Consider the following 17,799-nt stretch of genomic DNA (forward strand, 5'->3'; position numbering starts at 1 on the left):
CTCATTTTAGTTAGATTTACTTACCTCTATTTTGGGTTGGGTGAACTTTAATTTTTGGCATGAAGAACCCTCCCTTTTCAGAGGCTGGAACATCTCTGGCTACCAAGCCTATGAACCTCTGCACAGGGCAGCCTAGTTTCCAGACGCATATAAATGATGATTTTTTGGTTTCTGGCAGTGATTGACATTCTGTCACCATCACCCAAGGACCCCATAATGGGAGTGGGGTTAACCCTCCCATTAACCCTGACCCAGCCGTGTTAGGTAGCGAGGGTGCTTAAGTGAATTCTAATGTTATACGTCTGTTTATCAGGGATTGTTTTCTTTTTCTTTTTTTTCCTTTGAGATGGCATCTTGCTCTGTCGCCCAGGCTGGAGTGCAGTGGTGCAATACCGGCTCACTGGAATTTCTGTCTCCTGGGTTCAAGGGATTCTCCTGCCTCAGCCTCCCGAGTAGCCGGGACTACAGGCATGCACCACCGTGCCTAATTTTTGTAGTTTTAGTAGAGACGGGGTTTTGACATGATGGCCAGGCTGGCTTCGAACTCCTGGCCTCAAGTGATCCACCTACCTTGACTTCCCGAAGTTGTAAGATTACAGGCGTGAGTACTGTGCCCAGCCCCATGGAATGTTTTCATATTATGATGTATTCTGCTTACTGGTTCAACTTCTTAACTGTATCACTGGATAGTGAATGTTTACATAACTAGAATACCCCACACCTGATTGTGACGTTGTGGGGGAAGCGGAAGAGTCAGGTAAAGATTGGACTGAGTGACATCTGAGAGTCTTAGTGCCAGACTCGGAGGTTCTGAGTCTGCTGGGGGTCACCTGGGTCTGTTCACACTGGATCATAGGTCACCACCCAGTCTCCTAGTCATCCAGGCTGCTAGGTGGGGGAAGGGAGAGGCTGAGGACCACCTCCTGAACTATCCCAGCTGCTGCCATTACTAGAGCCCACCTAGCTTCCTGTTCTCAGCCCATCCTGTCAGCTTTCTTGCTCCAGATCTAGGAGTGGAGGCTACAGCCAGAGTTGGGAGGTGAGGAAGGGACAAGGAGGTATAGGAGGACCGCAGGACAGGTGAGGGAGACAATCCCACTTGCCTTGCATTGGAGAAAACAACGCTGGGGTCCTCACAGGGACACACCTGCCGCCTGAGGTGAGATAAGGTCGGAACATGGCTGTGCTTTACCTGAGGAAGCACAGGGTAGACCTGGAGACCTTGCATGAATACCTTCCTCTTGGGGTTCTCCTGGTCCAGACCTGGAGACCTTGCATGAATACCTTCCTCTTGGGGTTCTCCTGGTCCCAGGCCAGGCTAAGTCAGTCTGGCTGCAACTCTATCTCTTCCCTGAGTGAGGGCCTGGGTCCAGCTCCTCCAGGCCCCACCATTCAAGACACTGAGCTCGGGGAACTCTTGCCACAAGTGTCCTGCAAGAACACTTGACCCAGAGCTCCTGCATGTCTATCTCAAGTGAGAATCTGAGGACACCGATGAACTCTTCTAGGCTTCCTGGAAGCCCTATGCCCCAAGCACGGTCCCCAGAGGAAGGCCAGAGACCACCAGCTGGAGACAAGCTAGCTAATGGCATCAGGAACAACAAGGTAGCCTGGAACTTGGCCTCACGCCTCTATCGCCTGGAGGGCTTCCGGAAGTCTGAAGTGGCTGCCTACCTGCAGAAGAAGTAAGGGGCTTTGAGCCTGGGGGAGGCTGGAGGCTGAGGCAGCCAGGGAAGAGCTGCTGAAGGGCTCCCTCCACTGGCCACCCTCCCCTTCCCATCCCTGCCCTGTTCCCTCCCCATCTCCCCTCCTAACTTTTCCCCCGTACCTTCACTGTGTCTGCTGCTTCCTCTCAGTCATGGTCACACTGTGTCACCTCTTCTCCACACCCTTGGTCCTTAGGCCTCGCTGCCTTGCCAACCAGAGTCCATAGGTCCCTCCCGGTGTCGCCCAGTGTACACTGAATAGGGTAGCAGGGCATACCAGACCCTGGCTGCCCCCTTGTCCTGTCAGGACCCAAGGCCCAGTGTGCCTGCGCCCTTCCCTTGCTCACCCCCACCGCATCAGGCCCCATAATGTGTGCGGGTCCTGAGGGCCCCAGTGCACCTGCGGCCCCAGCCCAGGCCCCTGGCGCAGACTCCATGCCCCTTTTCCCTCTGCAGCAATGACTTTAGCAGGGCTGTGGCTGAGGAGTACTTGTCCTTCTTCCAGTTTGGAGGCCAGAGCCTGGACCGAGCCCTCCGGTAATGTCTTTGGGTCCTCTCTGGGGAGGCTGTGGAGGATGGCATGGGGCAGTGGCACCAGCCTGAGGCTGGGATCTGATTGGCCCTAAGCTCCTGGGCTCTCTCCTTGACCCTGGCCCTTCTTTACAGGAGCTTCCTCCAGGCCTTGGTGCTCAGTGGGGAGACTCAGGAACGGGAGCGAATCCTCTACCAGTTCTCCAGACGCTTCCACCACTGCAATCTGGGGGTCTTCCCCTCAGTAGGTAGGGAGGGGCTGACCCTGACAGCAGAGCAGGGACACTTTGGGGTGCCCTTGTCTGCCTGGGAGTTTAGTAGGTGACAGTGAACTGGGGGGAGGGTGTTGGGGGCTGTGGAGAATGGAAGCATTCCAGGGGTTCTGAGGTTACCCCACCCAGTGTGGGCAAAGGAAACAGGAACTCTGGTTCCAGTGAGCTTTCTCTCCACTCACCTATCTCTGGGGCAGATTCTGTACACACCTTGACATGTGCAATCATGCTTCTTAACACGGACCTGCATGGACAGGTAAGACGGTGGAGAGAGTCCCTGTGGGAACTGAGGCTGGGGCTGTGGCAAGGGGTTCGGGGAGGAGAAGACCAGAGGCCTGAGACCGGGCAGGGAACACCCCTGAGGGATGTGGGTCTGGGGAGCTGGAAAGGGTTCCATGGTGGCTGGCTGGGGGGTTATTCTATTGGGATGGAGTGTGCTCAAGTCGTCCCACTTCTCCATGGATACAGAACATTGGGAAGAGCATGAGCTGCCAGGAATTCATAACCAACCTGAACGGGCTGAGGGATGGCGGGAACTTCCCCAAGGAGCTGCTGAAGGTATGTGCCATGGATCTTCTTACGGGCTCAGGACCCGGGGATCCCTACTTAGGACCTGCAGCCTTGGTTCTTTGTTCCAAGGGAGATGCTGAGCTTGAGACTGGCTTTGCCAAAACATCCTTGAGAGAACAGGGCTTATTTATTGCAGGCTAGTAAAAGTGTGGTCCCTGGCTGGCAGCCTCAGAAGCATATTGGAATTTGTTAGCCATGCAAATCTGCTGGCTCCCTGTGCTGGACTTACTGAATCAGACACTCTGAGACTGGGACCCCTAAAATATTTTCTTAAGTTTTCAAGTCATTGTTACCCCTTCAAAGTCTGAGAAGGGCAAAGCTACACACGGTGAAAGTCTGGAACTCAGACTTGGGAGCCTGGTGTTCCTGGGTTTGAATTCTAGTCTTGGGCAATTTGCTCCTTCTTGGCCAACTCAAGTTCCTCCTGAGGGTATTAACCACTTTACAATGCCATTATCAAGATGAAATAAAATCTGTCAAGTGCTCAGCACGGTGCTTGGCACACAGCATGTGTGTCATAAGCAATTAAAATCATTTGCTGTTTCATCACAGTCACGCATCACTTACTGATGAAGGTATGTTCTGAGAAATGCATCGTTGGGCAATTTCACTATTGTGTGAACATTACAGAGTGAACTTACACAAACCTAGATGTACAGCCCACTGCACACCAGGGCTATATGGGATAGCCTATTGCTCCTGGGCTACAAACCTGTATGGCATGCTGCTGTACTTAATACTGCAGGCAAATCTAACACAGTGCTGTACTTGTGTATCTAAACATAGAAAAGGTACAATAAAAACATGATAGAAAAGATTAAAAATGATACACCTGTATAGGACAGCTCCATCATAATCTTACGGGACTACTATCATGTATGCAGTTCATCCTTGACCGAACCATCATAATGCTGTTATATGGTACATAGCTGTACTTCATGAACATTTACTGAACACCTACTATGTGCCAGACATCTTGCTAGGCACTGCAAGGGCTATAAAAGCAAGTGAGATAACATCTACGTTAATACATCAAACTTTTAGCGCATCATTCATTCATTTACTGCACGTTTATTGTGGGGATTGGTCAGCCGGTTTCTTCTCCATCAGATCCCTCCCAGCAGTATGCCAGGAAGGCAATTCATTTCTCCTCCATGAGAACTAGTTAAGGCCTCACTCAGCATGGGCAGGACAGGGACTTGTCTGCCTTGGTCATCATCTTTTTTTTTTTTTTGAGATGGAATCTCGTCCTGTCGCCCAGGCTGGAGTGCAGTGGTGTGATCTTGGCTCACTGCAACCTCCGCCTCCCAGGTTCAAGCAATTCTCTTGCTGAGGCTGAGACCTCCTGAGTGGCTGGGATTACAGGTGCGCGCCACCACTCCCCGCTAACTTTTTGTATTTTTAGTAGAGATGGGGTTTCATCATGTTGGCCAGGCTGGTCTCGAACTTCTGACTTCAGGTGATCCACCTGCCTCGGCCTCCCAAAGTGCAGGGATTACAGGCGTGAGCCACCGCCCCCGGCAGGTCATCTTTATGTCTCTAGCACCCAGCACAATGCTTGTCACTGGGAAATGCTCCGGAAATACTTTGTTGCATGGATGGTTGAATGGATGGATGGATGGATGGATGGATGGATGGATGGATGGATAGATGGATGGATGCTTGCCTACTCAAGGAGGAAGGGCAGCTATGTTGTGGGTGGAGGAGGCAGGCTGTACACATGCCCCTATCCTACCTCTGCCAGACAAAGAGGCTTTAGGCTCCACAGTCCTGAGTTTTCCCTGCCCACCTGTGTGCTTCTGTTCCAGGCCCTCTACTGGTCTATCCGCAGCGAGAAGCTCGAGTGGGCCGTGTGAGTGAGACCCCCTTTCCCCTGTCCTCCTCACTCCCCTCCCCTGTCTTTGGGCTGCCCTCCTTCTGTCACCCACCCGAGATTTAGAGAAACTCAGATAGTCCTCCCCTCTGAGTGGGACAAAGCCAGAGGCAGGGCTTGGGAGAGAGCATAGAGGAGCCCAAGTAATGCTGGAAGGCCAGTCGTAGTGGAACATGGGGTACGGCAGAGTTTTCAGGAATTGATGGGTCTGCTCTGAAGGAGGAGTCCTTTTGGGGGGGTCCTGGGGTGTGGCTCCCCAGGAAAAGAGAGGTTGCTGAGGCTCTGGGAGGCAATGGATACCTGCCTCTTTGCGTAGTCAGCACTTCCAGCCCGATTCTCTGTTGTTCAGGGATGAAGAAGACGCAGCCAAACCTGAGAAGGCCCGGCCGTCCCTGCCAGCTGGCAAGATGAGCAACCCCCTCCTTCAGCTGGCTCAGGATCCCACGGTGCCCACCTACAAGCAGGGCATCCTGGCTCGGAAGATGCATCAAGATGCAGATGGCAAGAAGAGTGAGTGTCTGCTGCCCACAAACAGGGTGGTGTGCTGGGAGCGGCCCTGCTCAGGTACCTGTGCGGATGCATGCACAGATGTGCAGAGAGATGGCCCGTGTTGAGGACAGGCAGCCAGCCCATGTTCCTTCCTCAGTGTGTACTGAACAGTGACCACAGGCTGGAAGCTGTGTGAGGCGCTAGAGGGTAGGTAGGAGAACCCAGACAAAACAGGCCTAGTTATTCCTGGACCCCAGAGTCCCTGTAGTAAGATAGAGATTAGACAAGTGTGTCAATGTCTGGGACAAAAAGGTAGCAAGAGCTGAGTGTCTAGGGGCTGAATCAAGTGAGGAGAAAAAGGTTTTTGGTTTTGCTTTGGAAGCGGGATGTGGGGACAGGGAGAAGTAAGGCTTCTGGTAAGTGATGGTATCTGCACTGAACTTTGGAGAGGAAGAGGGTCTGGAATTTGGAAGCTGGGCAGAGGGCATCCCACACAGAGAAAACAGCAAGCCAAGTTTGCTCAGAACATGGGGTGTGTGCAAGGGAGGTACACTTGTGGCAAAATTGCCAGGGCCTGCGTTTGGGCCTCATTCCGCAGGCAGCTGAAGGCTTTTGATTAGGGTACCAACATGACCAGAGTGATGATCTCAGCAGACTAATGTGCAAGCACAGATTGAACAGGGTGGGGTGACAAGGATGCGAATTAGCATTTGCTGTGAAGCCGCCGGGGCCCTAGGGCTCACCACACAAGACCAGGGTGGAGAGGTAGGGGGAAAAGAGGGCAGGTGGTGCTCAGAGTGGGGTACACAGGGAAGGACACCCCAAAGCTGGGCCCTGAGCCCTTGAGCCCCTCTGGATGGGTATGCAAGGTCAGGATCATCCTGCAGGGACTAGAAAGCTGTCTGGGTGTTGTGTTTGTGTCTGGGTGTTTGCCACTACTTGGGGTAGTGGGTGTGTGTTCGGAGTTGGAGAGAGGATGATCTGTATGAATATCCATGTTTGGGTGTGAGTGGTTCTATGGTTTCATTTACAGGAGGGATTGCCTGTGTGTGGAGAGACTGTATATGTTTGTTTATGATTGTGTATGTTTTCTCGTGTTGGCATGTTCTGCATTTGTGTGCATCCTGGTGAGAGACTGGAGGTGGTGTGAGGGGCCGGGGGCATATGCACACTTGTGTGTGTCTGAGTGTGTCTGGATGCTGGTGCCCCCACCTACATTTGTGTTCTGTTCCTGGAACAGCGCCATGGGGCAAGCGTGGCTGGAAGATGTTCCACACCTTACTGAGAGGGATGGTTCTCTACTTCCTGAAGGTAGGAAAGGAGCCAACAGCCCTGTCAGAATGGGAGACTGAGAGAGGCCCAGAACCGTCTGGAGGGTGGGCAGGTGATGATAACCTCTTGTCTGAGCCCCTGTGACTGGTAGCAGGGAGAAGACCACTGCCTGGAGGGGGAGAGCTTGGTGGGGCAGATGGTGGACGAGCCCATTGGGGTGCACCACTCGCTGGCCACCCCCGCCACTCATTACACCAAGAAGCCGCATGTCTTCCAGCTGCGCACGGCCGACTGGCGCCTCTACCTCTTCCAGGCACCGTAAGTCCCTGGCGTGGGAGACTGTGGCAAGGCCTTGCCTTGCCCTAGTTCTCTCTCCACTGACCCTGCTGACACCTGAGGCCTGTGGACCCCGGGGCCCCTGGTGGGAATGGCCATACTGATCAGAAATTCTTAGAATGTGGCAGCACGAAGAGGAGCTGAGGACCAGGGATGACGCCCAGGCATTGCCTGCTTCCTCACCATCCTTGGCCAACTTTGCCAGTACAATATACCGTTTCCTCGTCGGTGGGATCAAGCCTCCCAGTTCAGAACACAGGATTCTGGGAAGCTGCTAACGATTGACCAAGTTTGGCATTTGTTATAAAATCTGTCGCCTTCTCAGACTGTCCTCTTTATTTTTTATTTTTGAGACAGTCTCGCTCTGTCGCCCAGGCTGGAGTGCAGTGACTCGATCTCGGCTCACTGCAACCTCTGCCTCCTGGGTTCAAGCGATTCTCATGCCTCAGCCTCCCGAGTAGCTGGGATTACAGGCGCGTGCCACCGTGCCTGGTTAATTTGTGTATTTTTAGTAGAGACGGGGTTTCACCATGTTGGCCAGGCTGGTCTCGAACTCCTGACCTCAGGTGATCCGCCTGCCAAGGCGTAGCCACAGCGCCCGGCCTCCAGATTTTCCTCTTTATTGATAAGAAATGCCATGGTCAGAGGTCGAGTGCCCTGCTAGTGGCAGGGCTCTAACTATGGGAGGCTGAGTCCTGAGCAGCTGGCTAGCTGTGCAACCAACCACAGGAGGGTGCGGGCGGAGGGTGACAGGACCAACTGTGTGTCCCTGGGGACCAACGACCTTCTTTGCCCCAGCACTGCCAAGGAGATGAGCTCCTGGATCGCGCGCATCAACTTGGCTGCGGCCACACACTCCGCGCCGCCCTTCCCCGCCGCCGTGGGCTCCCAGCGCAGATTCGTGCGGCCCATCTTGCCGGTGGGCCCCGCCCAGAGCTCCCTGGTATGGCCTCCGGGAAGGGGTGGGGTACGTTGAATTGGGAATGTGCACCTGGAGCCCCAGGACTAGCTCGGGGAGGCTGGAGGCCGGCTGCGCACCCGGCCTGGGAACTGAGGTGACCAGGAGGGCAGCACACCCGGGCCCGGAAAGCGGTGGAGGGGACGCCCGGGACAGCGTCCCTCACCGCCTGCCGCTCGCAGGAGGAGCAGCATCGATCCCATGAGAACTGCCTGGACGCTGCCTCGGACGACCTGCTGGATCTTCAGAGGAACTTACCGGAGCGGCGGGGCCGCAGCCGCGAGCTGGAGGAGTACCGCCTGCGGAAGGAGTACCTGGAGTACGAGGTGAGGGGCCGAGCCCACCTCCCCGCCGCTGCGCAGGACCCTCTCCGCCCTCTCGTGGCTGCCTCGGTCCCTGCAGCCGTCACTGCCCTGACCGCGCCGGGGCGGGGAGAGGCGCTTGCATGAAGGCGGCGCCCGTGTGTGATCTGTGCAAAGGGGCAGGGACTCCCACAGGGACACCCGCATGCACGGGCATGCGCAAAGAGTGTGTGTCCCCATGCACTTAGGCCTTTCACCTCTTGTCCTGGGGGCACATAGCAGCTGCTTGTCTGGAAACACCCATAGCAGACGTTATTTTATAGTTTTCTTTCTCCTAAGAGTATATTTGACTTTTCCCAAGTTGAAGGAATGAACTGTATTTCAGCTGAATTGTTCCATCTAATACCTGCCAAATATTAATAGGTAGTATTTATGGAGCTTGTCTTCCTTGCATGGATTATCTCATTCAATTATCTAACAACTCTGGGTAGGCACTGGTATCCTCATTTTACAGATGAGGAAACTGAGGCACAGAGAAATTAAACTACTTGTCCAAACCTGGTAAATTTACATGCTGCTTCAAATGCCCCATTTATGGTCTTAACTAAGAAATGACCATGTTTTTTTGTTTATGTTTTGTTTTGTTTTGAGATAAAGTCTCACTCTGTCACCCAAGCTGGAGTGCAGTGGCTCAATCTCAGCTCCCTGTAACCTCCGCCTCCCAGGTTCAAGTGATTCTCCTGCCTCAGCCTCCCAAGTAGCTGAGATTACAGGTGTGAGCCACCACCCCTGGCCAATTTTTGTATTTTAAGTAGAGACAGGGTTTCACCATGTTGGCAAAGCTGGACTTGAACTCCCGGCCTTGAGTGGTCTGCCTGCCTCAGTCTCCCAAAGTGCTGGGATTACAGGTGTGATCCACTGCCCCTGGCCAGTAATGACTTTTGTTGGCTCTACAGCCCATGTTGAAATGTTATATCCCCTAGTCTCCCCCAACCCTCACCCATCCACCCACATTCCCCAATTCTGTTTTGGTGTCACATCACTTCATCCGGGATCCTAACACTGGGTGCCTGCTTCAGGGGTCCTGAGTGCCTGCTTAGGGTGAGGGCCCACTGGGGAGGAAGCATAGGTTAATGCAATGTGAAAATAGAGGGAATCAGAGGCCACCCAGAGGCAGAGACCAGGAAGTGGGAATCAACATTGCCTCCTGCCAGTCCCCACGGCACCCTCATGCAGCCTTCTGCCTCTTTCAAGGCCCCAGCCTATCCCTTAGCTTGGTGGTTGTATCCATGGCTGTGAACTCCCCACTTTTCAGAGGCTTCAGGGTGTGGCTGTGAGGACCCAACCTCTTCCTCCCACTGACCAGCTAGGACATTTAGCAAGCCACCAGCCCTCCCTTCCACAATGATTTGTGCCCCTCCCAGGGCTGGCATGAGGATCCAATGGGATGGAGGGTGAGGAAGCACTTTGTAAACTGGAAACCATATCCTAAGGATGCTAGCTGCAGGGGCCTTAGTAGTACAGTGTTAAGCAGATGAGGGTGGTGAGCATCATGCTCCACAGATGCCAATTGTTAAAATGCTATTCAGACCCAATTAGGGCTGTACAGATGTGAGCTGTTTGTGTGTAGGGCTGCAAAGCTCTCAGGCATAGTGGGTGACACATCTTTTAGTGCCTCAAAGATGGAACGTGGCATAGAGATGTTAGTTACAGCACTCCAAGGGGTTGGTTATTATTAGAACAGGGCTGGGCTGATATGTGTCATTATAATACTATCCAGAGGTGTGCTCTGCAGTCTGCTTGCCCAAGCATTATACTGACACTCACTGTTGGTCCAGCCCTCTTTCTGCAGAGGTCTGTATCACCTTAGCTTCAAGTACCTGAGAGCTGTCCCTCACGATTCTAGCCTCCTCCCGGCCTGGAGCCAGGATGGTGCTAAGGTGGTGGGGACTGTGTGTTGCAGAAAACCCGCTACGAGACCTACGTACAGCTGCTGGTGGCCCGCCTGCACTGCCCCTCCAATGCTCTGGACCTGTGGGAGGAGCAGCTGGGGAGGGAAGCTGGAGGCACTCAGGAGCCCAAGCTCAGCCTGAAGAAGTCCCACTCAAGCCCGTCCCTGCACCAGGATGAGGCTCCCACCACAGCCAAGGTGAAGCGTAACATCTCAGAGCGCAGAACCTACCGGAAGATCATCCCCAAGCGGAACCGCAATCAGCTGTGAAGCCAGCACCACCTCGGAGACACTGGCCCCTGCTCCAGGGTACACTTGAGATGGACCTCCCTGGAGGAGACTGATTTCAATGAGTCCACCATGATGGATGAGGCACCTCCTTTCCCTGCTGAAGGACAAACCTCATTTCCCTGTGGCCCTTATTCTCATGCTCACTGAAGCTTTCCTAATACTGCTGTGCTGCCCCCCACCCCCACGGCAGTCCCTCCAGAGCCCCAGTCCCTGGCCATGCCCAAGGGAAGAGGGAGGTTGAGGACTTGACTTTCCTCCCGGAGCTCATCCCATGTCACCCTGCAGGCCCCAGAATCCAGACTGGCCTCATTTCCTAGACCTGCTGGGAACTCAGCACTTGTTTGAGAACCAGTGCATACGTGGTGTGGCCTTGGCTTCTGGGGGAGAGCTTGGGGCAGCAGAGGCCCCTGGGCAACCCAGCCAGGGGAGCCACAGTCCTGAGAATGGTCTTGCTCTGGGAATTAGCTGACCTTCCTGGGGAGGCCCCAGGAGAGTGAATCAGGGACTCTTGAGAGATTCCCAACCAGCCTCCTGTGACCCAGGGAGCAGAGTCGCTAAGGTCCTGCCCACTGAAGGGACAGCCTTCTGGGCAGAGACCTTGGGGGGCTTCAAGGGCTCCGCATGGCTGTGGGGCCCCGTGCCTTTGTCTCCTTTCCCCCTACAGTCGTCCTTTCCCCTGAAGCAGATGAAACAGTCTCACATACCCAACTGCCCATCAACAGAGCAGGGCTGGTGGCATGAGTGAGGGCTGGGCGGGGTGGGGCCTCCAGAGCTTTGCAGCGAACCCTGGAACCCTGGGAACAAGAAGCCTTTGTTCCAACAGAGCAGGGAAGGAGGTTCTCTAGGTTCAGACCACTGGACAGGATAGAGCAGTAAAAGGTGGTGACAGTTTCCCTTAGGGGTCTGCCTGGCAGGAGCCACGGCTCAGGAGAGTTGTGGGGGATGGGATGGAGGCTGGAGACCAGGTGAGGCCCAGGCCAGGCTTGGGAGACTCTTCTGTGCTGCTTCCTACACATGCCTTAAAGCTTCCTTCCTGTGGGGTGCCTGGACCCCTTCCCCATCTCTGGCAGCTCAGAGGGTCTCTGCTGCTCTCCCCTGGGAAATCCCCTCGTCCTGCCCTCTGGCTGCCTCCCAACTGGACTTGTTCTCTGAGGGAGGTTCCGGAGACTCATGGACTTGGGGCTCTGCCTGTAGGAAGGAGGCTGGGCCGGAGGGAGCAGCCACCATTGTCTCTGTTCAACCAAGTGTGCAAGTAGGCTGCCCGCCAAGAGGGGGACTCTGCTACCCACTGCTGCCTGCCGGCTGACGCACTGCCTCCCCGGCCTTCCTGCTGGGCCACCCTCCTCCCTTCCCATGCTTGTTGTAATCAGCTCTGGGGCCTGGACCTCCACAAAGGAAGGCTGGCCCTTGGAGGCCATGTTTGGGTCTCCGGCCAGGTCCTGGGGCTAGGCCATGCACCCAATGGGTGCACAATAAATACAGGTCAACAAAGACGGAGGTGTGTCAGTGTGTGAAGAAGGGAGGTCAGGCAGCTAGGACCACCTGCAGTGTGGCAGGCTTCATCCCTCTGTGCTTCAAGTGTGTATGTGTGTCTGTGCGTGTGTGTATTGTCTGTGTCTGTGTGTTCATGCACATGCAGGAGTCACACGGTCGTAGGCTGTCAAAGCTGGAGGAGACCTCAGAATCATCCATCCACCTACTTGCTCATTTGTTCGTTCATTCATTTTGCAAATAATATGGGACGCTTTCTACGTGCCAGTACTAGGGGATTCACAAATGAATTAAACATGTCCCTGACTTCATGAGTTGACAGTCTTGCCCCCTGGTTTCCTGCTCTCAGTTTACAGATGCACTTTTATCCTGCTGGGGAAGCGTGCTGAAAAGACACATTCCCAGCCCACACCCAGGGATGCTGATGCAGTCAGCCTGGGTCAGGGGGATAGATAAATATGTTGGGTAACTCTGATGTGTAAGTAGCAGTTAGCTGCAGTACAGTCCAATTGCCTCATTTGATTGAGGTGGAATCCCAGCATCAGGTGGACATGACTTTTGGCCCAAGACTAATGCTTACAAACTAAATGGAGTAGGTTATTAGAACTCACTGAACATGCATCCTTTTTTCTTTTTTCTTTTTTTTTTTTTTGAGACGGAGTTTCACTCTTGTCACCTAGGCTGGAGTGCAATGGTGTGATCTTGGCTGACTGCAGCCTCCACCGAATCAAGCATTTCTCCTGCCTCAGACTCCCAAGTAGCTAGGATCATAGGCGAGTGCCACCATGCCCGGCTATTTTTTGTATTTTTAGTAGAGATGAGGTTTTGCCATGTTGGCCAGGCTGGTCTCGAACTCCTGACCTCAGGTAGTCTGCCTGCCTCGGCCCCGCAAAGTGCTGGGATTACAGGCGTGAGCCACCACACCCGGCCTATGCATCCTTATTTCTAAAACCATGAGAAAAGGTGGAAGTTTGAATGCATGGGTGTGTGACACTTTGATGCTCCTTTGCTCATGTAGAACCGGCACTTCTCTTTCACCTGAGCACGTGGAATCTTCAGAGCCAGATGATGGTGGCTGCCTGGCCTCCCATAGTCAATGCTGCCCGGGCACCTCTGCCTGGAGGGTCTGGGTTGTGGGCTGCAGTTATGACATGTGACCACTTGGAGGCGGGCTTGCATCTTTCTAGCTTCTGGCTGCTCAGGTGTCCTGCTGTGGAGCTGTGCTGTGCTCCCTGAAGGGCAGAAAGTTACTCTGTGTGCCCCTATGCCATCACAGAACCAGGACCTTCAACTTCGTCACACCCACAGTGGCCCAGGCCAGGACTCCCACCATCTAGGGAAGCCTCTCCCAGGGAAAAGATTGGGGCTCCAACATCTTCCTGCAGATGTAAAGAAAGACATCTCAGAAGTCTACGGGGACAGCCCACAGCTCCCCACAGGATTGCTCCAGGTAGCCCCGGAAGGTGAATGCTGAGCAGGCCCCAGTCCCCATCCTAGGTATGGAACAGATCAAACCGCCATAGGCCTATGTCTGACCTTCTTGTCCCCACCCCATGCTCCTCTGGCACCTGTGTCCTTCTCTTTGCAGGAGAAGGGACAGACAGAGGTTCTCGGTGATGAGCTCAGGCTCTGGAAGGGCAGTTGAAGTTTGGCTTTAGTTCTTCCTTTCCCATATAGGGTAGCTCAGCTGCTGGGGGCCTGGGCCTGCTGTGACCCAGGTTGACACCCCTGATATAACTGCTTCCTGGGCTCTCATGATCTCAGCTGAGCCTGGCTTTCTGCTGATGACATTTGTTTGTTGCTTGCCAGGCACCAGGGTAGATAAAAAGATCACTAAGATCTGGACCTTTTTCCTTAGGAGGCTCTGAGTCTTCTGGAGATGGAGACATATGGAATGTGTCGGGGTTGGAAGGAGCAGACTGCAGGGTGGGGGTCAGGGGGGGCAGAGGGAAACAGGGCTGTCAGGGTGGCCTGAGGCCAGATCATACAGGGCCTCCAATGCAGCCAAGGCTTTTTGTGAATGTACAGTGCAATTTTTATTTTTTATTTTTTGAGACAGAGTCTCGCTCTGTCATCCAGGCTGAAGTACAAAGATGTAATCTCAGCTCACTGCAAACTCCACCTCCTGGGTTCAAGAGATTCTCCTTCCCCAGCCTCCCGAGTAGCTGGGATTACAGGCATGCGCCACCATGCCCGGCTAATTTTGTATTTTTTAGTAGAGATAGAGTTTCGCCATGTTGGTCAGGCTGGTCTCAAACTCCTGACCTCAAGTGATCCAGCCACCTCGGCCTCCCAAAGCATTGGGATTACAGGTGTGAGCCACCGTGCCTGGCCAGTGCAGTGCAATTTTTAAAGAGAAGAGTGCCAAGCTCAGGGCTTGGGGGACAGCCTAGGGATTTCATTTTAAGAAGATGAGCTTTTATCTGGCCAGGCGCCGTGGCTCACGCCTATAATCCCAGTGCTTTGGGAGGCTGAAGCGGGCGGATCACCTGCAGTCAGGAGTTTGAGACCAGCCTGGCCAACATGGTGGAATCCAGTCTCTACTAAAAATACAAAAAATAGCCAAGGATGGTGGCACATGCCTATAATCCCAGCTACTCGGGAGGCTGAATCAGGAGAATGGCTTGAACCCAGGAGGCGAGGTTGCATTGAGCTGAGGTTGCGCCACTGCACTCCAGCTTGGGCGACAGAGCGAGACTCTGTCTCAAAAAAAAAAAAAAAAAAAAAAAGATGAAATGCCTTGAATAAGTAAAGCCAATGGGTAGGGTCAGAATATAGACTGCAAATGCTCTGTACTATTTGTGTAACTTATATGTAAATCTGAAATTATTTCACAATAAACACGAAAAGAGAAAAAGGCAATATCCCAGAACCTTGTGAAAACCTGGCCATAGCAGGTCCTTTTTCCTCCTGCTGAGCTGAGCAGGCATGCTCACAGGTCCTCAGGGTTTCCTGAATGGCTACTGTCCTCCCCACTGGCCCCTCTGCCAACACCTCTGCCCCCCAGCTTTTCTGATGCCCATGCCCCCTCACCAGCTAATCGTGGCTTGCACCTTTACCTGTTCCCTTCATCTTCCCTTCTCCAGAGGAAGAGGTGCTCTCCACAAGCCTGTGACCAACCGGTCACCTCAGCTGGCACACTGGCCCCTCTTCTCCTGCCTGCCACAGACCTGTCTCCTTCATGGGCCCACTGGGGCTCTTTGGGCCTGTTCTCTACCCGCTTCATTATCATGCCTTGCAAACATCATCGTGAGCAAAAATCAAAGCTGGTGTTGGTCTCTCTTGCTTTCCGTAGCTGAGCCTGGCTTCCCTGCTTTCTGTGATGAATTCACGGGATGTGTGCGCTTTGCCAGCTGTTCCCAGCCCTTACCAGGTTCCCATTCATACCTGGCTCTAATTCACACCTTACAAATTGGCGTCCACCCCACCTTTGCCTGAAATGCCACCTCCCAGGGCCATTGATGGCTTCAGTCATCAACTCCAATGCCTTCTCAGCCTTCTTCCCCCATCACCTCTCAGCGACCTTTGGCCTTCGTAGCCATGTGATCATCTACCAGACCCTGCACCAAGGCTCAGCCTGATCTTGCCCCAGTGGCCAGGTCCTTGAGTGGGACTGCTGGGAATTAAGTCCAGCTTTTCCAGCCATCTGACTGTGGCCAGTTAGCCTCTTATGTTCTGTTTGCTTCCTATAAAATGGGGATAATAACACTACTTATGTCGTAAGGTCCTCATGAAGATTAAGTGAAATTATGCACGTAAACATCTCAGAACAATGCCTGGCACAGAAGGAACACCTGTGAGGTTAGCTATTAATTCATAGCCTCACCAGACTTACCCCACGTCCGCTCCCCTCCTCCTCTGGGCTCTGGCTTAGGCTCTGCCCTCATGCATGCCATCCTGCTCAGATACTGGGTCTCTGCACTTGGCTCTGCCTTGGCCTGCGAGTCAACAAATCTTAGCTCAAACGAGCTTTAGCAGAAAAGGACTTTGATTGGCTCCAATAGCTGAATAATCTGTGTCCAGGTCAGGTGAAGCTTCATCTAGGGCTCCACTCTGATCCAAGGCCCCTTTTCTCTCTTGTTCTTTTAGGGGCTCCATCTCCCAGGCCTATGAGCAGGAGCAACCCTCATGCTTCCAAGATGGCCCCAGGAGCTCCCAAGATCCCTTTTGTTGGTGCAAATCTAGCAGGAAGTGATTCTCTGCTTCCTGGAAGTTTCAAACTCAAATCCAGGAATAGTCTCCTGTAGCAGCCTGCCTTGGGCCATGTGCCCATATCTGAGCCAGTCACTAGGGCAAGGGGTTTAAGGAGATCAGAGTCCATTTCTGGAGAGGATGAGAGTGAAGTCAGCACCACCCAAAACATAGGGACCAGCTGCGGCGAAATTCTGAGTACTAGAAGGACAGGCTAGGAGGAATGGATGATGAGGAGAAAACCAACTAATATGCAGATGCCCTTTCCTCCAGGAGGCCTTCCTTAAGTCTTCCTCCTTCAGTTTCTATCACAGGAAACTCTGTAACTCTCCTCTCCTCTCTTCTCCTCATTTCTTTTCTTTTCTTTCTTTTTTCTTTTCTTTTCTTTTCTTTTTTTTTTGAGACGGAGTCTCGCTCTGTCGCCCAGGCTGGAGTGCAGTGGCACGATCTCGGCTCACTGCAAGCTCCGCCTCCCGGGTTCACGCCATTCTCCTGCCTCAGCCTCCCGAGTAGCTAGGACTACAGGAGCCCGCCACCTCGCCTGGCTAGTTTTTTGTATTTTTAGTAGAGACGGGGTTTCACTGTGTTAGCCAGGATGGTCTCCATCTCCTGACCTCGTGATCCGCCTGCCTTGGCCTCCCAAAGTGCTGGGATTACAGGCGCGAGCCACTGCGCCTCGGCCCTCTTCATTTCTTTTTGCCTCTCTGCTTCCAGAGCAACATAAACTCCCTGTGGGCAGGAAATGGAATTGTTGATTTCCACTGTTTCCCCAGGGCCCGATATCTAGAGTCGAAACAATGCACATCTCAAAACTATCTCCTGGTTCTTTTTCTACTTTCTTGCGTATTCTTTTTTTATTTTTTATGTTTTTTGAGATGGAGTCTCACTCTGTCACCCAGACTGGAGTACAGTGGCATGATCTCAGCTCACTGCAACCTCTGCCTCTTGGGTTCAAGCAATTCTCCTGCCTCAGCCTCCTGAGTAGCTGGGATTACAGGCATGTGCCACCATGCCCAGCTAATCTTTGTATTTTTAGTGGAGACGGGGTTTCACCATGTTGGTCAGGCTGGTCTCAAACTCCTGACCTCGTGATCCACTGGCCTTGGCCTCCCAAAGTGCTGGTGCATATTCTTTTTTTGTCTTTCCTGCTACTCCCTCTTGCTCTTCCCACCCCTAAACTATGTAGCCTCAAAGATCTTACCTGACTGACTGATGAGCTTTCAAGATGGTTTCTAGAAGACGCCTCTATATCTAAGCCTTCAACTTTCATCTCTGTTCTGAATTTCAGACCTGGGGAATTCTAACTGTCCGCAATACATGGCTCCTCAATGCATCTTCCTGGAAATTACAAATGACCATACGGTACAGTTGTTACTTATCACCCGTAAGACCACACTTGGCGTCGCCTCCTGAAAACTCGTCCTCTCCTGACTCCCCTGTTTCTGTGAGTGATTCTGCGGTGGCTTGAGGTCATCCATTGCTTTGAAAGATCTCACACCAGGGTACAGACGGAGATTTGACCCGGATGGCTGGACCTGTGCCTTCACGATCAGGGTAGAAGCCTCT

The 17,799-nt window shown here is 53.3% G+C and overlaps 1 protein-coding gene across 11 annotated transcripts in view; it reads left to right on the forward strand.

Moving 5' to 3' along the window:
* Positions 1–12,353, forward strand: part of PSD4 (pleckstrin and Sec7 domain containing 4) — a 46,948-nt gene extending 34,595 nt beyond the window's left edge. For 3 of the 11 annotated variants that reach the window (XM_077960255.1, XM_077960257.1, XM_077960256.1), the window contains exons 6-17: positions 1,509–1,685; positions 2,163–2,243; positions 2,373–2,485; positions 2,707–2,765; positions 2,978–3,067; positions 4,888–4,931; positions 5,302–5,462; positions 6,682–6,752; positions 6,868–7,031; positions 7,848–7,992; positions 8,190–8,333; positions 10,273–12,353. In XM_077960255.1, coding sequence (XP_077816381.1) covers positions 1,509–1,685; positions 2,163–2,243; positions 2,373–2,485; positions 2,707–2,765; positions 2,978–3,067; positions 4,888–4,931; positions 5,302–5,462; positions 6,682–6,752; positions 6,868–7,031; positions 7,848–7,992; positions 8,190–8,333; positions 10,273–10,530 — 1,507 coding nt within the window. In that variant the 3' untranslated portion in view covers positions 10,531–12,353. Of the gene's footprint in view, positions 1–1,475; positions 1,686–2,162; positions 2,244–2,372; positions 2,486–2,706; positions 2,766–2,977; positions 3,068–4,887; positions 4,932–5,301; positions 5,463–6,681; positions 6,753–6,864; positions 7,032–7,847; positions 7,993–8,189; positions 8,334–10,272 lie in introns of all 11 variants that reach the window. The other 8 variants (XM_015113140.3, XM_028832312.2, XM_015113139.3 and 5 more) reach the window with 3 other exon arrangements.
* The last annotated feature ends 5,446 nt before the right edge of the window (positions 12,354–17,799 follow it).

Source organism: Macaca mulatta, chromosome 13 (assembly GCF_049350105.2).
Source record: "Macaca mulatta isolate MMU2019108-1 chromosome 13, T2T-MMU8v2.0, whole genome shotgun sequence".
Taxonomy (NCBI): Eukaryota; Metazoa; Chordata; class Mammalia; order Primates; family Cercopithecidae; genus Macaca; species Macaca mulatta.